Below are 24,407 nucleotides of genomic sequence, written 5' to 3' on the forward strand. Positions count from 1 at the left end.
TATACCATATGATTTCACTTCTATGTGGAATCTAAGAAACAGAACAAACAAACAGAAACAGACTCATAAATACAGAGAACAAACTGGTGGTGCCCAGAGGGGAGGGAAATGGGGGGAATGGGTGAAACATAGTTTGTAACTTCCAGTTATAAAATAAACAAGTCATAGGGTGAAAAGTATAGTTCAGGAAATACAGTCAATAGTTTTGTAATAAGATTATATGGTGACAGGTGGTGACTATACTTATCGTGGCTAGCACCGTGTAATGTTTGGAATTGTGGGGTCCCTAGGGTGTGCACCTGAAACTAATAAAACATCGTAAGTCAACTCTACTTCAATAAAAAAATTTTTTAAAAATAATAAAAAATAATTGAACACGTTGTTTTTTGGATGAAGAGAAGGAGCCAGTAGGGAGAGAAAGGAAAGGGAGGGAGAGAGAATAATCTCTGGGGAAAGGTTCTGGAGAATTCAGAGTGAGAAGAAATCAAGAGCAGAGATTGGGGGACTGGCCTTCAGCATAAGCAGGGAAATCTTTCTCCTTAAAGAGTGGGAAAAATAGATAAAATACACGTAGAGAATGCTTCATCTTAAATGATAAACAAGTATAGAAAATTACTATGCACTGCATATTAATATTTGCAACTAATTTAAGGTAGAATCAAAAGCATGATTTTGATAAGAGATTCTCAAATGTTTTAAATCACATTCACATAAAATGCTTTACTCCCTCATGTGTGTTTCTGTCTTTTTTTTTTTTTTTTTAATGAAGTGAGGAGTGGGGTGGGGGGTATGAGAAAGGCAGTATGGGAAAGATGGGGGAGAAGAGAGGCAAAGAGAATAAAAAATGATCAAGCAATTCCCAGAAAAAGAAACCTAATAGCAAAATATATGCATAAGAATCCTCATCCAATCTAGTAATCAGACAAATATAAATATTCAAACAATGAAATACTATGCTATACCCCTGCAGATAAGATTTAAAAAAAAAATCATGTACAAATGAGGATATGGATACTCTAAAATTATTACACCTTACCAGTGGTAATTTAAATTGATTTAACCGCTTTGGATAGTACTTTGACAATGTCTAAGGAAGTTGAAGATGGATGGGTAAAACATATTATTGTTTACAAGAATCTGCTCCCTCCCCTTAGGAGAGAATTCTAAGTCCTCACCCAGTTCCCTGTGCCCAGCAATCCTCTCCTGTAGGAAGAGTATATTTCCCTGACCTAATGACGAGGATTTGGGCATGTGATTTCATTTGTCCTATTGAATATGAGTATATATTTAAGGTCATGAGTATCCCTCATATAAACAGAAGCTTTTAAAAGCATTGCAAGTTTTTGTCAGCCTCCTACCATATTGCCTCTGCCACAAGAAGGGTGTACGGCAGACATGAGCCATTGCCATTCCAACTGCAACAATTTGAATAAAAAGTTCTTTGAATTTCTGGAGTGATTTTAGGGTTATGGAATTTTTTGGTCAAGGATTCTTTTTTTTTACATGTAAGGAAAATGAAAACAAAATGCTAACATATCACACAAATATGTTTATTATTTAAATGTTTATAAGCTATAAGATTTTATAAATGAAACATTTCTAGAAAATGTTACATATTTTGTATTAATGATTGTAACTTGTTTAAGGCACATAGTGCAAAATACTTCATTTCTGATACAGAGATCCCTAAATGTTTATCTAACCACATTGGCACAAAATTGCTTTAGTACCTTATATGGCACAATATATTTTTTGGGGAAAAATGTTTGGGGAAAAAATAAATAATAAATGGGGAAAAAACTTTGTGGATAAAACTAGTATACTACTATTTACTGGCAAAAATCTATTAGTAGATTCATTTTTTGGTTTACAGAATAAGTTGCCATAGAAAAATACTATGATTCTTTTAAAATTATATTATTATATAATACACAAATTATTCACCTGAAAAAAATCTCTTACTACCTGAGAATTTGCCCACAAATACTTAATTTTTATACTATCTTTTATGTTTTGGCTTTGAGAAACCTCAGATATAAAATAACTTGAACATCCCCAATAAAAATTTTGTATATGTAAACATAATTTTGTCCACCAAAGTAGGATTTTCAAAATTTCAATAATTCTCACTGCTTTACTTGATTAACAAAATACAGTACATAACTTTGAGAAAATAGATTTTTAAGAGTAAATATATACATATATGAGTTAAAGAGACAATATAAACATTATAAAAACAAAGCATTGCTCTTATAAGTACAAATTAGAGGTAGGTGTTTTAAGTAAAATTCTATTATATCATAACTTCTGTGTTATATCCACAAATTTTCATATTTAGTATTTAACCCAAGCATATATTTTTAATATAAAAGTGTACTGCATTTTTAGGATGATTTTTTTATTTGAAGCACCATAACCCACAATTTAAAATTAAAGGAACTATAAAACAAGGTATCTAAGCTGTATCAGTAGAAAGTATAATGGCTATGTACTCTTTGGTGTGACTATGGATTTGTTATTTACCTAACAGATTCAATAATGTTTATAAGTATTTTAAATAAATTCATTTTCCTAATTTTTACTTGCTCCATTTTAACAAGTAGAATACACATTCATTGTATGGTACAATACTGTAGAGATTTATATGTGTGTTTATAGGCATAATAACAGTCCAAGCTGTTCGTTAACAGCAACATTTTCTTGGTATAATTCATTCAAATATCTCTGTATATTATACCATAAATTATTTTGTCCTTTTAAAAAGTTTCTAATTAGAGTCATATATCTGTTGAGTTTATTTTGAAGGCTTTGTAAAAATTAACCAGTGATTTGATTCCCTGATGAGCACACTGAAAAAAAAAAAAAAAGCACAGACATTTTGGACATGGAAATCTCAGGAAAAGAAGAGAAAAGAAATGAGCACCGGTTATTTGCAGATATTCCAGAGAATATCTCCTCATACTTCCCACTTCTGAATGTTCATACTACTTGAATTGGGAGACCAGTAGTCATATGAGGAACACACTTTCCACAGAACCCTCCACATCTGCCGTAGACTTTGGTTCCATCCTGAAAATAGGAAGAGGCAGAAATATAGGAGAATCGGGCACAAGCTCGTATCTGTGTATATAGGCAGAAAAACAAATGCTTTGAATCATGCGGCTGAAATAATTACAATTACATTTGAGGTCAAAGATCATACCATTTCAGGATTAGTTGAAATTGGTGGTCATGGAAATGAGATAATCTGAGATTCATATTAGCTACTTGACGATTACAAACCACATTATAATTTAGACAACTCATCTCAATCCACATATTTTTCATTGAGGTGTCTATTTGCTTCAGTGAGGTTGTTAAAACTTGTCCAATTTGCTGTCCAATATTTACATGATTTTTATAGGCTAAATAAGAAATATTATTATACAAACTTGACCTTTACTGAATATGAGTCACATTCTCCCCCATTAACCTCAAACATCTCATGGAAGCCTTAGAAACACAGCTTGAAGTACAGAATTTGTGATAAAATGGGGGAGAAAACTAGACTGAAAACAGTAATTATAATTAGAAAAGAACTAAGAAGGGAGTTTTGGGCATTTTGGTTTGTTTGTTTTTTGTTGTGTTTTTTTTTTTAAGAAAAGCAGGGCCGTTCACTGAGGAATAGGTTGACGGAGGCTGGTGAGAGGGGTGGGACAAATGTTCTCTCTAGAGTGCTTTCCATCCTTGGTCCAAGACTCAAAGGACTGAAGGCAAAACAGAATAAGTTGCCATAGAAGTGGAGGATGAGGCAAAAACAGTTTGAGCTCCTATATGAGTTTCTGGAGAAAGTCAGGTTTTTTTGTTTTGGGGGTTTGTTTTTGATCTAAAGAGGGAGGGCCAAGAAGGAAACTGAGTTCCTAGAACATTTTGGGATAAAGACTGTTTTGAGATCAGGGGCTTTGAAGTTGCTTTTTCTTTCAGAAATTTTTCTTAGCTCTCAAGAATCTAAGTAAACAGAGAAGAAGGGAATGGCAGTAAAAATTCCCATTTATATACATTCCTATTCCCAGATTGTTTAAATAAAAACCTAATCTTCATGAAATATCCCGGCAAATGAAAAGAAGTTTGCATTTCCACATGTAAACACGAATTCCACCAGTCTCAGCTTCATACCAGGCCGCACGTTTCAGGAAATACGTTCACGTGCAATAATTTTGATCGAGGTAGAAGTTGTGAGTAGATTAAATAATTAACCTTTAGAATGGAACTTCAATAGAAGCAAAAGGAATGATTATACTGAATATTCATATCTACTGGTGACCTCTTTACCAATAACCAAAGGATATCTAAAAGCTGGATAAAGAAGGTCAAAATATTTCATTGAGCTCTTTTACACTGAGACCTGCTCAGAATATACTTTATTTTCATTCTTCTACCAAAGGGGAATAGACCTAAATAGGCCAAATAAAAATTTAAAAATAGCTGTTCATTTTAAAAGCTGACTTCTTACCCAAATGACAGAAATAGTAAAAAAATTTAAATCCTTTGTTAATTAAAACTCGGTTTTGTAGTCTTGAGAAATAGAATGTTTTAGTCTATGAATATCAGAAAATTGAATTTCATTACAAATAATATTGATACAATGTAAAAGAAAGTACTTTTACCAAAAGAAAGAAAAACCATAAAGCAGAATGGGCAGGGGCCGTTGATGGTGCTGACTGATGAGCGACGTAGGTAAGACCACTTAGAAAATAGATCCTGATTTACTATAAGTAGAGTCAGGCTATCTGAGACATGGTCACTGTAAGTATCAGGAGCCATTCGGGAAGTCTACGTGCCAGTACACTATACCAGCAAAATTAAATGTGTCCTACCTGTAAAAGCCAAGTACAATGTTACCTGCATAAAGGCAGAGGAAAATATGCATGCAACCATAAAAATAGTCCTAATTCTTATAAAAAATATAAAGAATATATGCTAAGTGAAAAAGGCCACGCCCATCACTAAATCAAAGCAGTGAGGTAAGTAAACCAAAAACCTACTCCACTTTGAAATATTAAAACTTTAATACTTAATACTTTAATACTTAAAATACAGCTAACAGCACTACCTCTTTTTGAAGTACGTGCATTTGAAGTCATTAGCCCCAAACTTGAGCTAGATAGAATCTATATGCCCTGGCATTTGATATTTCAGGTTCAGATATCGGTAGCCTATTCATGAATTTATATGCATATAAGACCACATATGTACATTAATAAAAATGACCCCGGTTTCATTATTTCATAGATTAATATTATGCCCCATTATATGCAATATGCCTCACCTATGCAATAACTTATTATCATTAACTTTATAATTCTAAAGTTAAGGTAAAGTACCTTTAATTCTATTTCACAGCACAGAAGTATTTCAAACACGCATTTTGGTCCAGTAGGACTTACTTGTGATCTGTGTATGATGACAGAGGCGTAACTCCCTTGAGCAAGCCACTTTGCTGTGCTGGATATCTTCATCCCAGTTCCTGCCAAGTTAATGCTGAACTGTCCCTAGATTGTAAACAAAACAGATGAAATTCATAAAACATTTAAGAATGCTCTTGGAAAGAAACACCTGAATTTGAATTATATAAGGTCTCAAATTGCTTTTCGAGGGCCTTCCTTTAAAAAATGAAAAAATATTTTTTTGAGAGAGAGAAAGAGTGCACGCGCAGAGGAGGGGCAGAGGGAGAGGGAGAGAGAATCTTAAGCAGGCTCTACGCCTCACCCAGAGCTGGAGGAAGGGCTCAATCTCCTGACCCTGAGATCATAACCTGAGCCAAAATCAAGAGTCAGATGCTTAGCTGACTGAGCCACCCAGGTGCCTCAAAATGAAAGGATATTGATACGACTTTAAAGAAAATGAACCAGCTAAAGTTTTTCAAAAATTGATTACAAACACGTCTTCGCAATATGAGATATCTGAATCTATACCATATAATGTGATTTGTGCAAAAGTAACTCTGTCCAACCCTAGGACTCTGAGACTTGACAGCTAGAGTTAGTATTCCTGGAGCAATAGGCACGTCCTAACAGAACTGGTGTTCATAGGGACTAATACTAGACTTAACATTTCTCCGATTTCTATATTTGACCCCCTCTTGCTAACTTCCCTTCTAATAATTCCCTTGTTTAATATATATTCTAGAATCTCCTGTCAACGGGCCCTTCTCTGGTGCCGTAAAAATATTACTGCTTAACCCCACACACAAAGCTACCTAATGTATTATTGTCCCAGCTATTAATTCTTTTTAAAGTACCCAGAAGTGTATACGGGATGTGTGAGGCCACACAATTTACACACAGTATGTGAGCCCCCTAGTGGCTTTATGATCTAATTCTTTTCAAGACACAAGGGCCATTTTCATGTTAAGATATTTCAGATTATCTCTGTTAAAAATTAAATCTTAAATATCCGTGAACTGAGTAAATGTGTGACTAAAATGGGTAAAAATCTGGCACATTCATATGATCTTGCAGTACAGAATTACACATTGAAAAATAGATTAATTAATGCTAATTAAGTCTATTGCCAATATTCAGATACACATAGATTCAGATCACTCTGAATTATCACTGGTCATTATTATGATCACACTGATTATCACTAATCTTAGATCACGTCAGTATATCCCATAGCCTAAACCTCATGAATCTTGAGCAAGGCCGTGATAAAATATTAGGGGTTACATTATGTGAATGAAAATATTATCTTGTCATGAAAGCAAAAGTGAAATAGATTTCAAATATATGTATTATAAATTATTACTATTGCTAAAAAAATTTATATCAATTTAGTTTATTCCTAAGAATAATAAGTTATTTCTTATTAAAATCAAAATAAATTCAAATACATTTATAATACAATTTTAATATATGGAGAATTTTCCCTATAAGAGAAATAATGTTTAGATAAATTCCAAAGAAAACTTCTTATTACATACATAATTTAGTTATAAATTTAGAATATAACCTAGATGTTTCATTGGTGTATTCTCAGAGTCTAGAATATGGCTTGGGTACTCAGTGTTTTTGAAATAATTAAGGGCAGCATTACAAATATTAAATTTTGGCATTACATACACATAAATACACAAATACACATCTAAACCCTTCATATGCCATGATAATGAATGACATTAACACTAGACACATTGGTATTTTATATCGGTAAGTACTTGAAAAAGAACTAATTCTAACTACTTCTCTAATAGTTGAGAGTCAATCTGATACAAGCTTTGCAGTGAATATCTTCATCCTACATTAACTCCTAGTGGGTTTCTCACCAAATAAAGTTCCTTTAAAATAGAAATATATTCTGTGATGTAGGTTTCCCATGACCAGGCACTTATTGAATACCCCAGTGAGGCCACAGAGTGTTTTCACAACCTAACATTCTACACTTTCACTAATTCTTTACCTCCTTGCTCAAGGTTGCTTGGAAGCATTCAAATACATATACACTGGCAATGAAAGGAAAAAAATCCGACTGACTATTGAGAGACTTAGGTGGTCATTAACACAACTCGTTGGACTATAAATACCTATTGCTCCATTTCTCCAGACTAGTTTCATAAGCTTTATGTCCTTAGTCTTCATTAAAAAGCAACACAATACGATCTCAAAGAAATGGTAAAACAATTGATCTGAAATTTGCGATAGTATTGATAGACATAAAAATACCTTTCACTTACTCGTTCAACATTTCCTGAGTGACTGACATAGTGTCAATTACTGTGGCGGTACAAAAGCAGATCTCACTCTAAATCTTTTAAGTGAAGAACAGATTGGTAGTTGCTGGGGAGGTTCCGGGGGAATAGGTCCTCACCCATGGTGAAAAGATACAAACTTCCAGTTACAAGAAAAATTCTGGGAATGTAATGTGCAGCCTGGTGATTACAGTTAACGATACTGCACTGTACATTTGAAAGTTGCTAAGAGAGTTGCTCTTAAAACTTCTCATCCCAAGAAGAAAATTTTGTAACTGTGTGAGGTGATGGATGTTAATTAAATTTCCTGTGGTGATCATTTTGCAATATAAACATAATCAAATCATTATCTTGTATACTTTACACTAATGCAATGTTATATGATAATGATATTGCATTAAAAATGGGGAAAAATAAATAAAATAGTATATGTATATAAATAAATGTAATGACCTGTAGAGAATTATAGGACATATTTACTTATTACCATATAACATAAAAAAAGTACTGGAAACATTCAGAAGTAATAAATGATCGAATAAATTAATTATTTCAGTTCCATATTTCATTTAAGATTAAAATGCAAACCTTCTTAAACCTAATCTTTAATTTAAAATTAGTTCAATGTAGCTACTAAAATTTTGGTTTTTTAAAAGTAGTATGAGATTTACCATCTCTTCTACTCTCAACATTTTTTTTTAGATTAGGCGAACAGAAGGAGTAAAATTCTAATAGCAAAATCCCAAGTGGAAGGTGATTGGAAGATTCAATAATTGAACAGATTGGAATATCTGTCCTTGAATTATTAACTGCATCAAAGAAAAAAGTACTTATGGGTATAAGAGAAGAACCATAGAGGTAGATACAAGTTTTAATGTTCTACTTCTCTTATTGACTGGTTGGTCCATGGGTGTTCATTACATCATCATACTTTTGTAATTTTAAAATGTGTTGTACATATTTTATTATGAATGGGATCTATTATCTAATGCAATTTTAATAAAAATTCCATTGGGAATTTTTGTAGCTCTAGAGAACTGACTCTAAAATTTATATGAAAAGACAAATTAAAATAGTTAAAACAATTTTTAAAAGGACAATTTTAAAAAGTGTTTGAAGGACAAACACTACCTTATTTTAATATTTATTATAAAGCTATCATAACCAAGACACTGCTGTGAGAGGTATGTAGATCAATGGAACAGAACAGTCCAGAAACAGACCCACATAAATATGTCCACTTGGTTTTTGACAAAGGTGGAAAGGTAGTTAAGTAGAGAAAATACTGTCTTTGCAACAAATGGTTTTTGGACAATTGGATGTCTACAGGTAAAAACCATCAGACTTCACATAAAATTAATTCAAAATCAATCATAGGTCTAAGTGTGAAACTATAAAACTATACAAATTTTTGAAGGAAAGATAGGAGAAAATCTTTGTAACTCGGAGTTAGTCTAAGAATTCTTCAATATGAAACTAATTGCACAACCCATATAGGAAAAAAAGTAATATATTTGATTTCATTAACATTTAAAATTTTTGCTGTGTGAAAGACACTTAAAAGATACAGTTCAGACCAGGAAAAAAATATTTGCAAATGTCTAATGTAACAAAAGACTTGTATCCAGAATATGTAAAGAACTCTCAAAATTAAACAGTAGGAAATGAAAAATCCAATTTTTAAAATAAGCAAAAGACTCTAACTTCACCAAAGTGGATATGCAGATGACCATTAGTGAAATGCAAATTAAAACCACAATGAAATTCCACAGAACATTGGGGTTAGGGGACAGAAAACTTGATGATACTAAGTGCTGGCAGGGAAGCAAAGCAACTAGAACTTTAATCTTCACTAGTGGGAATACAAAATAGTACAGCTACTCTATAAAACAGTTTCGTAGTTATAAGTCAAACATACACATACCATTTGACCCTATAATCCCATTCATAGGGTATTTAACCCAGAGAAATGAAAATATATGTTCACACAAATACCTGTACACAAATGTGCATATCAACTCTATTCATAATCTCCCCAAACTGTAATCAACTCATATTCTTCCAGTGGATGAATGGACAAACTATAGGACAACTGTACGACATCTGTATGATGGAATAATTTTCTCACCAATAAAAAAGGAACAAATAACTGACATCTTCAACAACACAGATGAATCTCAAAGGCATTATGTTGAGTGAAGAAAGCCAATCTTAAAAGGTTATATATTGTATGATTCCATTTATATGACATTTGTGTGACATTCCAGAAAAGGCAAAACTATAGCAACGGAGAAAAGATTAGTGTTTACCAGGAGTTAGGTCCAAGGGAGAAATTGACTCCATGAAGGGAGTGTGAGGGAACTGTCTTATATGCTAATTATGATGATGGTAAAATGAATCTGCACATATGCTAAAACTGTAGACTAAAAAAGGTAATTTTTCTGTATGTTACAAAATTTTTTTTAAAAATGTGAATGGGTATAACATTTTATTTAAAGAATAAATTTTTCAATTCGCTTGCAAATAAAACCCAAAACATGTTATATGTAAGAGACACACTTAAAATAAAGTGATTCGTGAAGGCTAAAATTAAAAGGATAATCAAGACAATATAGCAGGAAAATGAACATAAACAAAGAAGAGGGACAGCAATCCTAAGGGACAAAATAGAATTCAAGTCTCAAATCAAGAAAACATGACAAATAAGTACTAGAAACCATAATCTACAATGAAGAAATAACACGTGAATATTATAAATTGAATAACACAGAAACTTCTATGAAGCAAAACTACAGGAGATGCAAGTAGACATAGATAGATAGAAACCCCAAACAGGAAATTTTAATATATCACTTTTAGTAACAAGACAGATCAAGCAGGCAAAAATAAGGAGAGAGATAATCTAAACAATATAATAAAAAAGGTAGACCTTATGGATATATATCAAACTCTATATTCTTATAGTAAAAAAAACACATGTTCAAAATATTTAACTGGCTCTGAATATTCAAAATAGACGCTGGCCATGATCTACTGACATTGGCAAATGTGGTTATTTCTCTTGCTCCTATGTGATCAGTATCAATTACACACAGCTGAAGAGATACACTTTAGGTTTTGTCGTCAAATTTTTGTGGCTCTTTGAAAAGTACCAAACATTTTACTTTACTTCACTTTTGATATGTGTATTCTAAAGTCACATCACACTCCTTAACTTCATCTTATATTGCAATGTGGCAAAGTTTATTTTCCCTAAAGAGTGCCATATGTATCCATTCTCTTTTTAGCATTCATGTCCCAGAGTGCCCTGTCATATGCAAACACAGAGGATGTGGTTTTGATGAATCCCAAACAAAATAAGTTCTTTCTGTGACATCAAACATCTGGAGAGTATTCATGCAAATGTTGTATAACTTAACACAGAATCTGGTTTATATATTTGACAGAACATCTCTAAGAATACTAGACATTTTGTATTTTTGGTAACAGAAACCTCAGTCAGTTGAATAGAGAATCAATATAGATGGGCAAAGTTCCTACCAACAGCGTGTACCTATTTATTCCCAATAACATCTAACTTGGGAAATAAAACCTTGCATTCACATTCCAGAAATATCTGGAGAACTGTGTGAGGGAGGCATCTCACCTTGATGAGTAGAAAGGAACATTTTATTACTGTACTGGTTCTGCCTCTGACTTTCTCAAGGATCTTGGGTAGGTTATTAACACAGAATGTCTGTTTCTCCTAAGTGTAAAGTGGGATTATCCAGTTTACATCTTTCTCACGATATTATAGGGAGGAAAAGGGGGAAACACTGAAACTGAAGAAAAGGAGTTAGAAATTCATGGAAATAGCTATCTTACCATTTAAAAACCTGATTGTGCTAACACCTCTTATTCAGATTCCATGCTCATCAAGAAATCTTCTGTTTATAATAATTAACTTTCTGTTATTTCCCATTAGGAAAGTTAAATGAGATAAAAGTTTTGATTCCACTTGACAGGTATATGATTTACTTGAATATCAGCTCTCTTGTGAATTTTTTTTGATGTCTCATTGACCAGAACTTACTCAGTTCAACATGTAATAAAAAGGACTGGATTCCCAGAACTTGGCAACCTCTCCAAAGTAATGGCATCTTTGAGAACTTGTATCACACTTGCCACAACTCTACGTGGCATTCTCAAGTATTTGATGAGAAGGCACAGCTTACAAGAAGGATGTGTTGTGGGACAAAGTTGATCAGTCTTGACATGGGTTGATCATTGGAAAATGAATAATTTCTATTTAATCTCTATTAAATCTCTATTTAAATGAAAGTGTTATTTTTAAAAATCCATTTTTAACTTTTTGAGAAACCTCCATACCGTTTTCCGAAGTGGCTGTATCAACTTGCATTCCCACCAACAGTGTAAGAGGGTTCTCCATTCTCCACATCCTCTCCAACATTTGTTGTTTCCTGCCTGTTAATTTTTGCCATTCTAACTGGCATAAGGTGGTATCTCATCATGGTTTTGATTTGAATTTCTCTGATGGCTAATGAAGTTGAACATTTTTTCATGTGTCTGTTGGCCATTTGTATGTCTTTTTTGGAGAAGTGTCTGTTCATGTCTTCTGCCCACTTTTTTGATTGGATTATTTGTTTTTTGGGTGTTGAGTTTGAGAAGCTCTTTATAGATCTTGGATACCAGCCCTTTATCTGTAATGTCATTTGCAAGTATCTTCTCCTGTGGGTTGCCTCTTAGTTTTGTTGACTGTTTCCTTTGCTGTGCAGAAGCTTTTCTCTTGATGTAGTCCCAAAAGTTTATTTTTGCTTGTGTTTCCCTTGCCTTTAGAGACCTGTCCTGAAAGAAGTTGCTTGGCCAATGTCGAAGAGGTTGCTGCTTATGTTCTCCTCTAGGATTTTGATGGATTCCTGTCTCACATTGAGGTCTTTCACCCATTTTAAGTATCTTTGTGTATGGTGTAAGAGGGTGGTCGAATTTCATTTGTCTGTATATAGCTGTCCAATTTTCCAAGCACCATTTATTGAAGGGACTGTCTTTTTTCCATTGGATATTTTTCCTGATTTGTTGAAGATTAGATGACCATAGATTTGAGGGTCCATTTCTGGGCTTTCTATTCTGTTCCATTGATCTATGTGTCTGTTTTTGTGCCAATATCATGCTGTCTTGGTGATCACAGCTTTGTAATACAGCATGAAATCTGGCAACATGAAGCTTCCAGCTTTGTTTTTCTTTTAGAGCTATCCTATGACCCAGCAATTGCACTACTGGGTATTTACCCCAAATATACAAATGTAGTGAAAAGAAGGGCCATATGCACCCCAATGTTCATAGCAACAATGTCCACAATAGCCATACTTTGGAAGGAGCTGAGATGCCCTTCAATAGACAAATGGATAGAGAAGATGTGGTTCGTATACACAATGGAATATTATTCAGCCATCAGAAAGGATGAATACCCAACATTTGCATCGACATGGATGAAACTGAAGGGAATTATGCTAAATGAAATAAGTCAAGCAGAGAAAGACAATTATCATATGGTTTCACTCATATGTGGAACATAAGGAATAGCATGGAGGACATTAGGGGAAGGAAGGGAAAACTGAAGGGGGGGAAATCAGAGGAGGAGACGAACTATGAGAGACTATGGACTCTGGGAAACAATCTGAGGGTTTCGGGGGGGTCAGGGGATGGGTTAGCCCAGTTATGGGTGTTCAGGAGGGCATGTGTTATAATGAGCCCTGGTGTTATATGCAAATAATGAATCACGGAGCAATACATCAAAAACTAATGATGTATGGTGACTAACATAACATAATAAAAAAAAATCCAAACATGAGTAAAGATTTTGCTGAGAGGGACACCTGGATGGCTCAGTTGGTTAAACATCGGACTCCTGATTTTGGCTGAGGTCATGATCTTGGTTTGTAAGATCAAGCCCCATGTCTGGCTCTCCACCCAGCAGGGAGTCTGCTTCTCTCCCTGTCTCCCTCTTCCCCTCTCCTGCACTCTCTCTCTCTCTCTAAAATAAATAAGTAAATCTTTAAAAAAAACTTGCTGAGAATGCTAAAAAGTTTAGATTACACATCCTTGACTTTAGAAGATGTGTCTGAATAGACACAGTATAAGACTTCAGAGTTCATCAAGGTAGGAACAGTCCTGGGAAGAGAACTGAATAGAAGATGTGGATTAGAGAGTCACATTCTGGGAAGTAGACCAATCATCTGCTAGACCAATATAAGCAAACTGGTAAAGGAGAAGAATGCACACGTATAGAGCTAGCCAGCTTCAAAGATCGAATGAGAACATGAGCCTCCACTGCCAAGTTATTTACCTTTAAATGTATAGCCAAGAGAGGAAACAAATGGCAATTTGAGAAGCCCTGTGGCCTCACTCTCCTGCAAAAGAACCATAACTGGTAAAAATTATAAAATATAACAACCATTTAAGGTCTCTGAAAATTATCCTAAGGTTATACAACAAATGGAAAAACATTAATTCACAAAAATTTTTATCTAGGTAAAAACAGTGAGTGTCTGTGACATTTGAACTATGACCTGCCCTCTCCTCCTCCCCCAGCAAGATGACAGTTTCACTCTTGGTGGGAACACAAGACTATTTCCCAGCCCCCTATTAGGATTAAGTTTTCTCCCTGGGAGGGACAAACCACCAACAATTCTCATCTTACCCAGTTCATAAAAGCTCTATTACAGGCAAGAGTGGCTGAGGCTCTGCCACTCAGTCCCTACTCATAGAACAGAAGATATACCCCAGGCATGGTAGTCTAAGAACACAAGTCTCAAATCATCCCTGTTCAAAATCACTGGTAGGGCAGAGGTTCTATGCTGAGAAGGGTAAGCCAAAAAGACCAGGTACTATGACTCAGCATCCTGCTTAAAAAGTGGGATTGTTACTCTGAGAAGTTGACCCTGTCCCTAGATCCACAGAATTGGTGCAATGTTTCTTCCTTACGAGAGAGTCAAGATGTAAGGACAAAAAGTTCCATAGCTTTTTCTAAGGGGTATAAGCTTCATTTGAGAGAGAGCATGGGAGAATTTTAAGCTTAAAGATGCTATTGAAATCAAGATTTTAATGGTGCTCAGCTAAGAGGAAAGTGGTGATCGCTCAATGAGAGCAACACACAAAATGGTAGATCAAATTGGAGTTTGATAGAACCAAGTAAAGAGACAGCTAAGAAGGGCTCCTTTTGAAATCTTACCTGACCTCAAAGACTGACCTGTAATACCACCCTGACCAAAGGCTTAAATTTAATTGAATCAGACATGGAGTAATTTACTCCTCCAGGATGTTATTGAAAGAATAGAGAAATCATCTAGCAATTAGGGGAGACTAAGAGCTGAGCATGATATCAGTAGATTTAGACCAGCTTAGAAACTTAATGCGGAGTCAGGAAAAAGACAGAGATCCCAGCTAAAAACACTGTCATTCCAGGAGGATCAGAGTGACAGTGTACATGTCCAAAGCTGTGCCTTCCAAGGAGTGATATTGACGACTGCACAGGGAAAATAGATGTCACTGACATAGTCCAGCCAAGGAACTAAGTAAATAAATAAGCAAGCAAGCAACAAGTCCTAGAGGGGAGGGGGAAATTTAGTGTCCACAGTTACTAAAATACATGCTCTAAAATGCCCAGTTTTCAACAAAAAAACTGAGACATGCAAAGAAACTGGAAAGTTTGACTCATATTCAGGGGGAAAAGGCACTAGAAACTGCCTTTGAGAGGTTTCAGATGTCTGGCTGAGCAGATAAAGACTTCAAAGCAGCTATTATAAATATGTTCAAAGAGCTAAAGAAAACCATGTTTTAAAGGAAGGTATGATAATAATGTCTCATCAAATAGAGAATATCAATACAGAGATAGCAGTTACATTTAGACAAAGAGGAAAAGGACAATTCTGGAGTTGAAATGTATAATAACCAAAAAGAAAAACTTCCCTAGAGGGGCTCAAACAGTAGATTGGAGCAGGCAGAAGAAAGAATTGAACAGATATCAATAGTGAAGATACAATCTGAAGAACAGAGAGAAAAAAGAATTAAGAAAGATGAACAGAGCTTCAGAGAAACAAGGGTACACCATTAAATGCACCAACATATGCATAATGGGAGTACCAGAAGGAAAGAGAAAGGAACAGAGAATATGTTTGAATAGATAATGTCTGAAAATTTTCCAAATTTGGTGAAATTCATTAATCTATACAACCAAGAAACTCAATAGAGTCCAAGTTTGGTAGATGCACAGAGATCCACATCCAAATATGTGATACTAAAGATGATGAAATTCAAGACAAAGAAAATCTGAAAGCATCAAGAGATAAATGACCACATACATAAGAAACCCAATAAGGTAAGTAGCTGACTTCCATGTTTTTATCTAGAAGCCAGAAGACAGTGGGGTGACATATTTAAAGTGTTGAAAAATAAAAACTGTAAGTGGAGAATTTTATAACAAGCAAATCAATCTTTCAAGAATGAAGGCCAACTAAAGACACTTCCAGATAAACAAAACAGAGGATTTGTTTATTAGTAGACCTGTTTTACAAGACATGCTAAAGGAAGTTCTTCAAGCTGAAATCAAGTAATACCAGACATTAATACAAAACAACCAGGGGTGCCTGGGTGGCATAGCGGTTAAGCATCTGCCTTCGGCTCAGGGCGTGATCCTGGCGTTATGGGATCGAGCCCCACATCAGGCTCCTCCGCTATGAGCCTGCTTCTTCCTCTCCCACTCCCCCTGCTTGTGTTCCCTCTCTCGCTGGCTGTCTCTATCTCTGTCGAATAAATAAATAAAATCTTAAAAAAAAAAACCAGAGTACTGGTAAAGGTAATTTTGTAAGTAATTATAAAGGATGCTGTAATGCACATTTCTTTTCCTTTCTTCCCTTAACTTATTTTAAAACAATTGTATAAGCCAATGAGTAGATTACATCGGTGATCTATAATGCATAGAAATGTCATAAATTTGATAATAATGAAAAAATGAAGCAGGTGGAAGCAAAGCTGTTTGGGAATAAGGAAATGACACCAGCTAATAACTCAAATCCACAGGAAGAAAAGAAGAAACCTAGAAATGCTAAATATAAAAGTTCACATAAAAATCTCTATGAATATGTAATTCCTCTCGTTACTTCTCTCATATTCTCTAAAACCATAAAATTATATAAAGTTATTATAAAAATGTATTGTGTGTTTGTTACATATGTAGCTTGTATAACAAACATAACACCACAAAAGGGAAGAGAAAATAGAGCACATAAAGGAGAAATGTTTCTATGTTTCACTGGAATTAAGTAGTATAAATCTGAAGTCGATTCTGATAAGATGTATTTTGTAAACTCTTAAGCAGCAATTAAGAAAGCAATTAAAAAATATAGTGAAAAAATTATTAAGGAAATTAAAATGTCACACTCAAAAACATTCAATTGATAAAAAAGAAAGCAGTAAAGAGGGAATGGAGGAACAAAAACAACATAAGACATATAGAAAACAAAGTAAAATGGCAAATATAAATCAAGGCATATCAATATCATAATTCAATCAAAGGCAGAGATCCAATAAAGTGCCCTCTATTGGAGATACTTTTAAAATCCAAAGATATAAATAAGCTAAAAGTAAATGGGATAAAATTATATATCATGTACTATCTGTGAGAGGAATGGCCATTCTAATGTCAGACAAATTCGACTTTTAAAACAAACAAAAAATGCTATTTCAGATAAAGAATAACATTTTATAATGATAAAAGTGTCAATATATCAGGAAATTATGACAATTATAATCATAATCATATTTAAAAGTCCCAAAGTAAATGAATAAAATACAAAATAAATGAAACAATAAGATTAAAGTGAGACACAGACAATTCAACAATAATTGCAAAGTTTTGGTGAATAGAACAGCTAGGCAGAAGATCAACAAGGAAATGGAAAAGTTGAACAATACTTCAAACCAACTAGGCCTGACAAGCATCTATAGAATATTTCATCAACAACAGAATACACATTCTTTCCAAGCACATATTGAACATTTTCCAGAATAGCCATATGCTGGTGCCATAAAACAAGACTCAATGTATTTAAGAGGTATAAAGAATACAAAGTATATTTTCCAATCACAATGGAAAGAACTCAATAACAGAAGGAAATTTGGGAAATTCACAAATATGTGGGAATCAAACACTATACTCTTAAAGAACCAATAAGTCAAAGAAGACCTCACAGGTGATAATGGAAAATACTTTAAGATGAATGAAAATGAACACACCACACACCAAAACTCAGAGGATGCAGCAAAATAAACACATAAAGGGACATTTAATCAGGAAATGCTTATATTAAAAGAGAAAAAAGGTATATCAAAAACCTAACCTTCTACCTTAAGACACTGGAAAAAGAGCAAATTAAATCTAAAGTAAGCAGAAATAAAGAAATGATAAAGAATAATCTGGAAATTGATTAAATAAATTAAAAAACAGAGAAAATCAACAAAATCAAGTGTTGGTCTCTTTGCTCCTACATATAACCTGCCAAAATTAAAGCAGAAAGAAATAGAATATTTGAACAGACCAATTACCAGCAATAAAATGAAATTAATAATAAAAAAACTCCCCAAAAATAAAAGCCCAGGACCAGATGGCTTCACAGGTGAATTCTACCAAATATTTAAAGAGTTAAATTCTACCAAATATTTAAAGAGTTAATACCAATTCTCCTCGAACTGTTGCAAAAAATAGAAGAGGAAGGAAAACTTCTAAGTTCATTCTATGAGGCCAGTATCACCCTGACACCAAAAGCCAGATAGACACCGCAAAAAAAAAGAGAACTACAGACCAATATCTCTAATGAACACAGATGTAAAAATCCTCAACAAAATACTAGCAAACTGAATCCAACAATATGTTAAAAAATCATTCACCATGATCAAGTGGGATTTGTTCTTGGGATGCAGTGGTGGTTCAATATTCATAAAACAATCAATGTGATATATCACATCAACAAGAGAAAGGATAAAAACCATATGATTATTTCAATAGATGCAGAAAAAGCATTTGACAAAGTACAACATCCATTCATGATAAAAAAAAAAAAACCCTCTGTAAAGTAAGTCTAGAGGGAACATACTTCAACATAATAAAGACCTTATGTGAAAAATCCACAGCCAACACTATACTTAACAGTGAAAAACAGAGCATTTCCCCTAAGACCAGGAATAAGGCAAGAATGTCCACTCTCACCACTTTTATTCAACATAGTACTGGAAGTCCTAGCCACAACAGTCAGACAACAAAAAGAAATAAAAAGTATCCAAATTGGTAAGGAAGAAGTAAAACTCTCACTATTTGCAGATGAAATGAGACTACAGAAAAGCCTAAATATTCCACCAAAAAACTACTAGAACTGATAAATGAGTTCAGTAAAGTCACAGGATACAAATCAATGTACAGAAACCTGTTGCATTCCCATATACTAATAATGAAGCAGCAAAAAGTGAAATTAAGAAAACAATACGAATTATAAGTAAACAAAAAACAATAAAATATCTAGGAATGAACTTAAACAAAGAGATAAAAAACCTACACTTTGAAAACTATAAAGCACTGATGAAAGAAAAATTGAAGACAACACAAAAAATGGAAAGACATTCCATGCTCAAGGGTTGGGAAAAGAAATACTGTTAAAATGTCTATACTACTCAAAGCAATCTACAGATCTAATGGAATCCCTATCAAAATACCAACAGTATTTTTCACAGAACTAGAACAAACAATCCTAAAATTTATGTGGAACCACAAGGGATTTCGGATAGCCAAAGTGATCTTGAAAAAGAGAAACAAAACTGGAGGTATCACAGTTCCAGACTTCAAGTTCTATTACAAAGCTGTAGCAATGAAAACAGTATGGTACTGACACAAAAATATATGCATAGATCACTGGAATAAAACAGAAAACCCAGAAATAAACCGAAGATTATATGTTCAATTAATCTTTGACAGAGGAGGAATGAATGTTTAATGGAAAAAGACAGCCTCTTCAACAAATGGTGTTGGGGAAACAAGACAGTTACACGCAAAAGAATGAAGCTGGGTCACTTTCTTGCACCAAACACAAAAATAAACTAAAAATGGATTAATTATCTAAATGTGAGACCTGAAACCATAAAAAACCTTGAAGAGAGCCTAGGCAGTATTTTCACACTGGTCATACTAACATTTTTCTAGATATGTCCCCTAAGGCAAGAGAAAAAAAGCAAAAATAAACTATTGGGACTATATCAAAATAAAAAGCTTCTGCACAGCATAGGAAACAATCAAGAAAACTAAAAGGCAACCTACTGAATTGGAGAAGGTAATTGCAAATGACATATCCAATAAAGGGTTAGTATCCAAAATATATAAAGAACTTATATAGGGCACCTGGGTGGCTCAGTCGGTTAAGTGTCTGCCTTTGGCTCAGGTCATGATCCCAGGGTCCTGGGATGGAGTCCCACATTGGGCTCCCTGCTCAGCGGGGAGTCTGCTTCTCTCTCGCCCTCTGTCCCCCCCCCCCCGCTCGTTCTCTCTCTCTCTCTTTCAAAAAAATAAATAAAATCTTTTTTTTAAGAACTTTTGTAACTCAATATCAAAAAACCCCAAATAATTCAACTACAAAATGGGCAGAAGACGTGAACAGACATTTCTCCAAAGAAGACATCTAGATGGCCAACAGACACATGAAAAGATGCTCATTATCATTCATCATCAGGGAAATGCAAATCAAAATCACAATCAGATATCAACTCATACCTGTCAGAATGGCTAAGATCAACAATGCAAGAAACAACAGGTGTTGGTGAAGATGTGGAGAAAAAGGAACCTTGTTGGTGAAAAGGCAAACTGTTGCAACCACTATGGAAAACAGTATGGAGGTTCCTCAAAAAAATAAAAATAAAACTACCATATGATTCAGTAATCACACTAGTGGGTATTTATCCCTAAAATACCAAAGCACTAATTCAAAGGGATACATGCATCCCTGTGTTTATTGCAGCATTATTTACAATAGCCAAATTATGGAAGCAGCCCAAGTGTTCATCGACAGATGAATGGATAAAGAGGAGGTCGTGTATATAAATTGATAAACAATGGAATATTACCCAGCCATAAAAAAGAATGAAATCTTGTCATTTGTAACAACATGGATAGATCCAGAGAGTATAATGCTGAGTGAAATAAGTCAGAAAGACAAATTCATATGATTTTACTCATATGTGGAATCTAAGAAACAAAGGAAAAAAGATACAAACAGAAGAAAAGGCTTTGAACAATAGAGAACAAACCGATAGTTACCAGAGGGGAGGTGGGTGGGGAGAATGAGTGAAATAGGTGATGGGGATTAAGAAAACATTTATCATGATAAGCACTAAGTAATGTAGAGAATTGTTGAATCACTACATTGTACTCCTGAAATATAACACTGTGTGTTAACTGTACTGGAATTAAAATTTAATAAAAAGAAAAAAAAAAAGAATCATTCACAAACTCTTCCAAAAAAGTAGAAGAGGAGGGAATACTTCCCAATTCACTTTACAAGGCCAGTATTTCCCTGATAGCAAAATCGGCTAAGGACCTCACAAGAAAATGATTAGGTCAGTGCCTCTTATGAAAATAGATGAGAAATTCCCAACAAATCAAATAAAATCTAACAACATATAAAAAGAATGATACTACATGGCCAAATGGGATTTCTCAACTAGGAATGCAAGGTTGTTTCAACATACAATACTCAACCAGTGTGATATACCATATCACTACAGTAATAGACAAGAGCCACAGGATCACCTCAGCACATGCGGAAGCATTTCAGACACCAACACTCTTTCATGATAAAACCACTTAAATTAGGAATAGAAGGACACTTCCTCAACTTGACTGGAGGCATTTACAACATATTCACAGCTAGCACATTTAATGATGGAATGAATGTTTTCCCCCTAAAATCAGGAATAAGACAAGTATATCTACTCTCATCACTTTTTTTTACTCTCATCACTTTTATTTAACACTGCTCTAGAAGTTTTAGACAGCGTAATGAGGCAAGATAAAGAAATAAACAGCATCCATATTGCCAAGGAAGAAGTAAAACTATGTTTATTTATAGATGACATCACTGTGTATATAGAAAATCCCAAAGAATCAAATAAAAAACTATCATAACTAATAAATGAGTTAAGCAGGGTTTCAGGATACGAGACCAATTTATAAAAACTACAGGCAAAAATTAGTGATTTATTTGGGCCCTACATCTGGGGGTCTTTTTACTGGACAACTCTCCCTTGTCAGAAACCTTCTTTATCTTGAGCTGGAATCTTCTGCTCTATTAATGCCTCCTGGAATAACACACTGACCTCATTCCTCTTTCATGGAGCTCTTTAAATATTTAAGGACAGTTACCATAACCTCCTATTCTTTTCCTAGCTACTTTCATTTTCTTTATGTAACATGATTTAAACACTCCTTTTTTTTTCCTCCCTGGTTGTTGCCTCCTACTCCTAGGTAGATTAAAAACTTACCTTTTTCAAACAGGAATGTAAAATTTTTTAGTGTCAATACTGTGTTTGGGTACTTTATGATTATATGGGGTGGTTTAGAAATTACTCCATAATCTATGTGAGCCATATTGGACTCATGATGTTTGAAAAAAAACACCTAAGTCTTTTTCATATGTCATCAACAGGTTATATTTACATTTCTGGACCTAAAATTTATAAACGTATTCCAGTTGATTTTTTTCTTATTCGTTTGAGCCCATAGCTCTAATGTGTTTTGTCTACTTTAAGAGTCCTTCTATAGTATAGAATATGCACTCTCTTTTCAACATAAGCATACCTTCTCTGTCATATGATGAAAATAGTGAATGGGAAATCCCAAGAAGAGAGGGCTCTGGCAAACCATTAGCTACTTCTCTTGAAAATATCAATATTATAATTATTACTCCTTGCATATGATTTTTTCAATTAGTGATGAATCTACCTAACCATCCTATAGTAATCTAGCTTACCTATATTAATCTAGCTTACATTTATCCATCTTATCATAATACTGTTGTTCACATATACTTTATAAAATCTCTTGTTAAAGATGAGATAGTAAACTACTTCTGGAAAGCATACCCTATACTGGAAATCACAGAGATGGCATAAAGGGTGTATGAAGAGAACTCTGGAAATGAAAAACAAAACAAGAATAAAGTCATGAAAATACACTATTTCACAAAAAAAAGTTACTCTGGGATTGGTATGGACCCAGACAGCTAATAGAACAAATGTTAGCAGCAGTGTATGGAGGCCACATGCCTGTGATCCATTCCTTCACTTAGTTATGTACGTCCATTCATCTCCATAGGCTGGGTGGAAAGACTAAAAATGAAAATGCATGATGGAAGGAGAAATAGGCTCTGAACAATTTGAGATTCTTGTTATTGCACCTTTCAAACAAACCTAAAATTGGCAAAGACGCTTTTCCTCCAAAATTTATCTACCACCTTTGAAATAAAATTCATATAGGAAATTTGCATTTTTCTACTTATGTTTCTCACAATATTCTGATCAAGAAAACTCAGAGAAACAGTATCCATTTTTTCTTCATAGTGAGGGAAAAATAAACAAATATAAAATACCTGTGGGCATCTGGCAGCACTGTAGCAATCTCCAGCTGTGGCAAATGGCACTGCTTTTCCAAATACTGTCTGGGCAAAGAGAAGATCTGTGGCTAAAAAAAATAAATGAAGCTTTTTAGCACTGACGCATTGCATATTTTCCAAACGTCACTGCAAAATATACAGTCTTCATATTATATTCTTAAATATATTTATATAATTAATTCAAAATTTTAAGCAAATATGCTATGCAATTATAGTACATATATTGGCTTTTCAATAAATAATTTTTAATACAAAAATGTTTATCTCAAAAATTTCCCTAAAAATGTCAGGGACATGTGTAAATCAATCCAGAAGTTTTAAAAAACTAAATGCCTTATTATATTTTACATTATAGTGAATATCAAAAATAAAGTGGGGTCAGGAGCAAATTATAGAAGAAAAAAACATTAAAGGTTAATACATCATGACAAAGCCACCTGAGGCTTATAAACCATATATATATATATGATGTATATATATCAATTCATTTAGGCAACTCAAAAACAAAAACATCCAGCTAAAATATTTGCTATTTTGATTTCTAATATTACTACATTGTTATTATTTTCTTTTGAATCTTACTTTTGCTAACATCATTAGCAAAATTTCCCGATTGGCAATAATGCTGGAGATTCTATATGAAGCATTAAAAATAGAGTCATAGAATCAAAGTCAGGTTAGAAGGAACCCTAAAAGTCAACTTGCCCAATCACTTATTCATGCTTGAATCAAATAATATTCCAATTAACAATCTTTCAGTCCGTGGCTCTCACCTCCACTAATGTTGTTTTAAATCACTTCACGTTTCAAGAAGACTGAAAGATCACCGCATGCCCCCATGATGACACCATTTCCCTAGAGGCAATCCCCAAAGGTAGCATTGCTGGAGATACCATATCACCAAGGGCAGTTTCCAAGACTAGGAAGCTTTCAGTTATGTGCCAGAGTCAGCTTGTTCCAAATCATGAGAACCA

General features: G+C 34.0%; 1 protein-coding gene across 3 annotated transcripts in view; it reads right to left on the bottom strand.

Annotated features, from left to right (window-relative positions):
• Positions 1 to 711: 711 nt before the first annotated feature.
• The window catches only part of ADAMTS20 (ADAM metallopeptidase with thrombospondin type 1 motif 20), a 176,838-nt gene continuing 153,142 nt past the window's right edge, over positions 712 to 24,407 (bottom strand). For 2 of the 3 annotated variants that reach the window (XM_045801246.2, XM_087855783.1), the window contains 3 exons: positions 23,410 to 23,501; positions 5,427 to 5,531; positions 2,853 to 3,069 (listed from right to left, as the gene is read on the bottom strand). In XM_045801246.2, the coding sequence (XP_045657202.2) occupies positions 2,980 to 3,069; positions 5,427 to 5,531; positions 23,410 to 23,501 (287 nt within the window). In that variant the 3' untranslated portion in view covers positions 2,853 to 2,979. The other variant, XM_087855784.1, reaches the window with a different exon arrangement.

This window comes from Ursus americanus, chromosome 25 (assembly GCF_024610735.1).
Source record: "Ursus americanus isolate L20-20 chromosome 25, mUrsAme1.1.p, whole genome shotgun sequence".
Lineage (NCBI taxonomy): Eukaryota > Metazoa > Chordata > Mammalia > Carnivora > Ursidae > Ursus > Ursus americanus.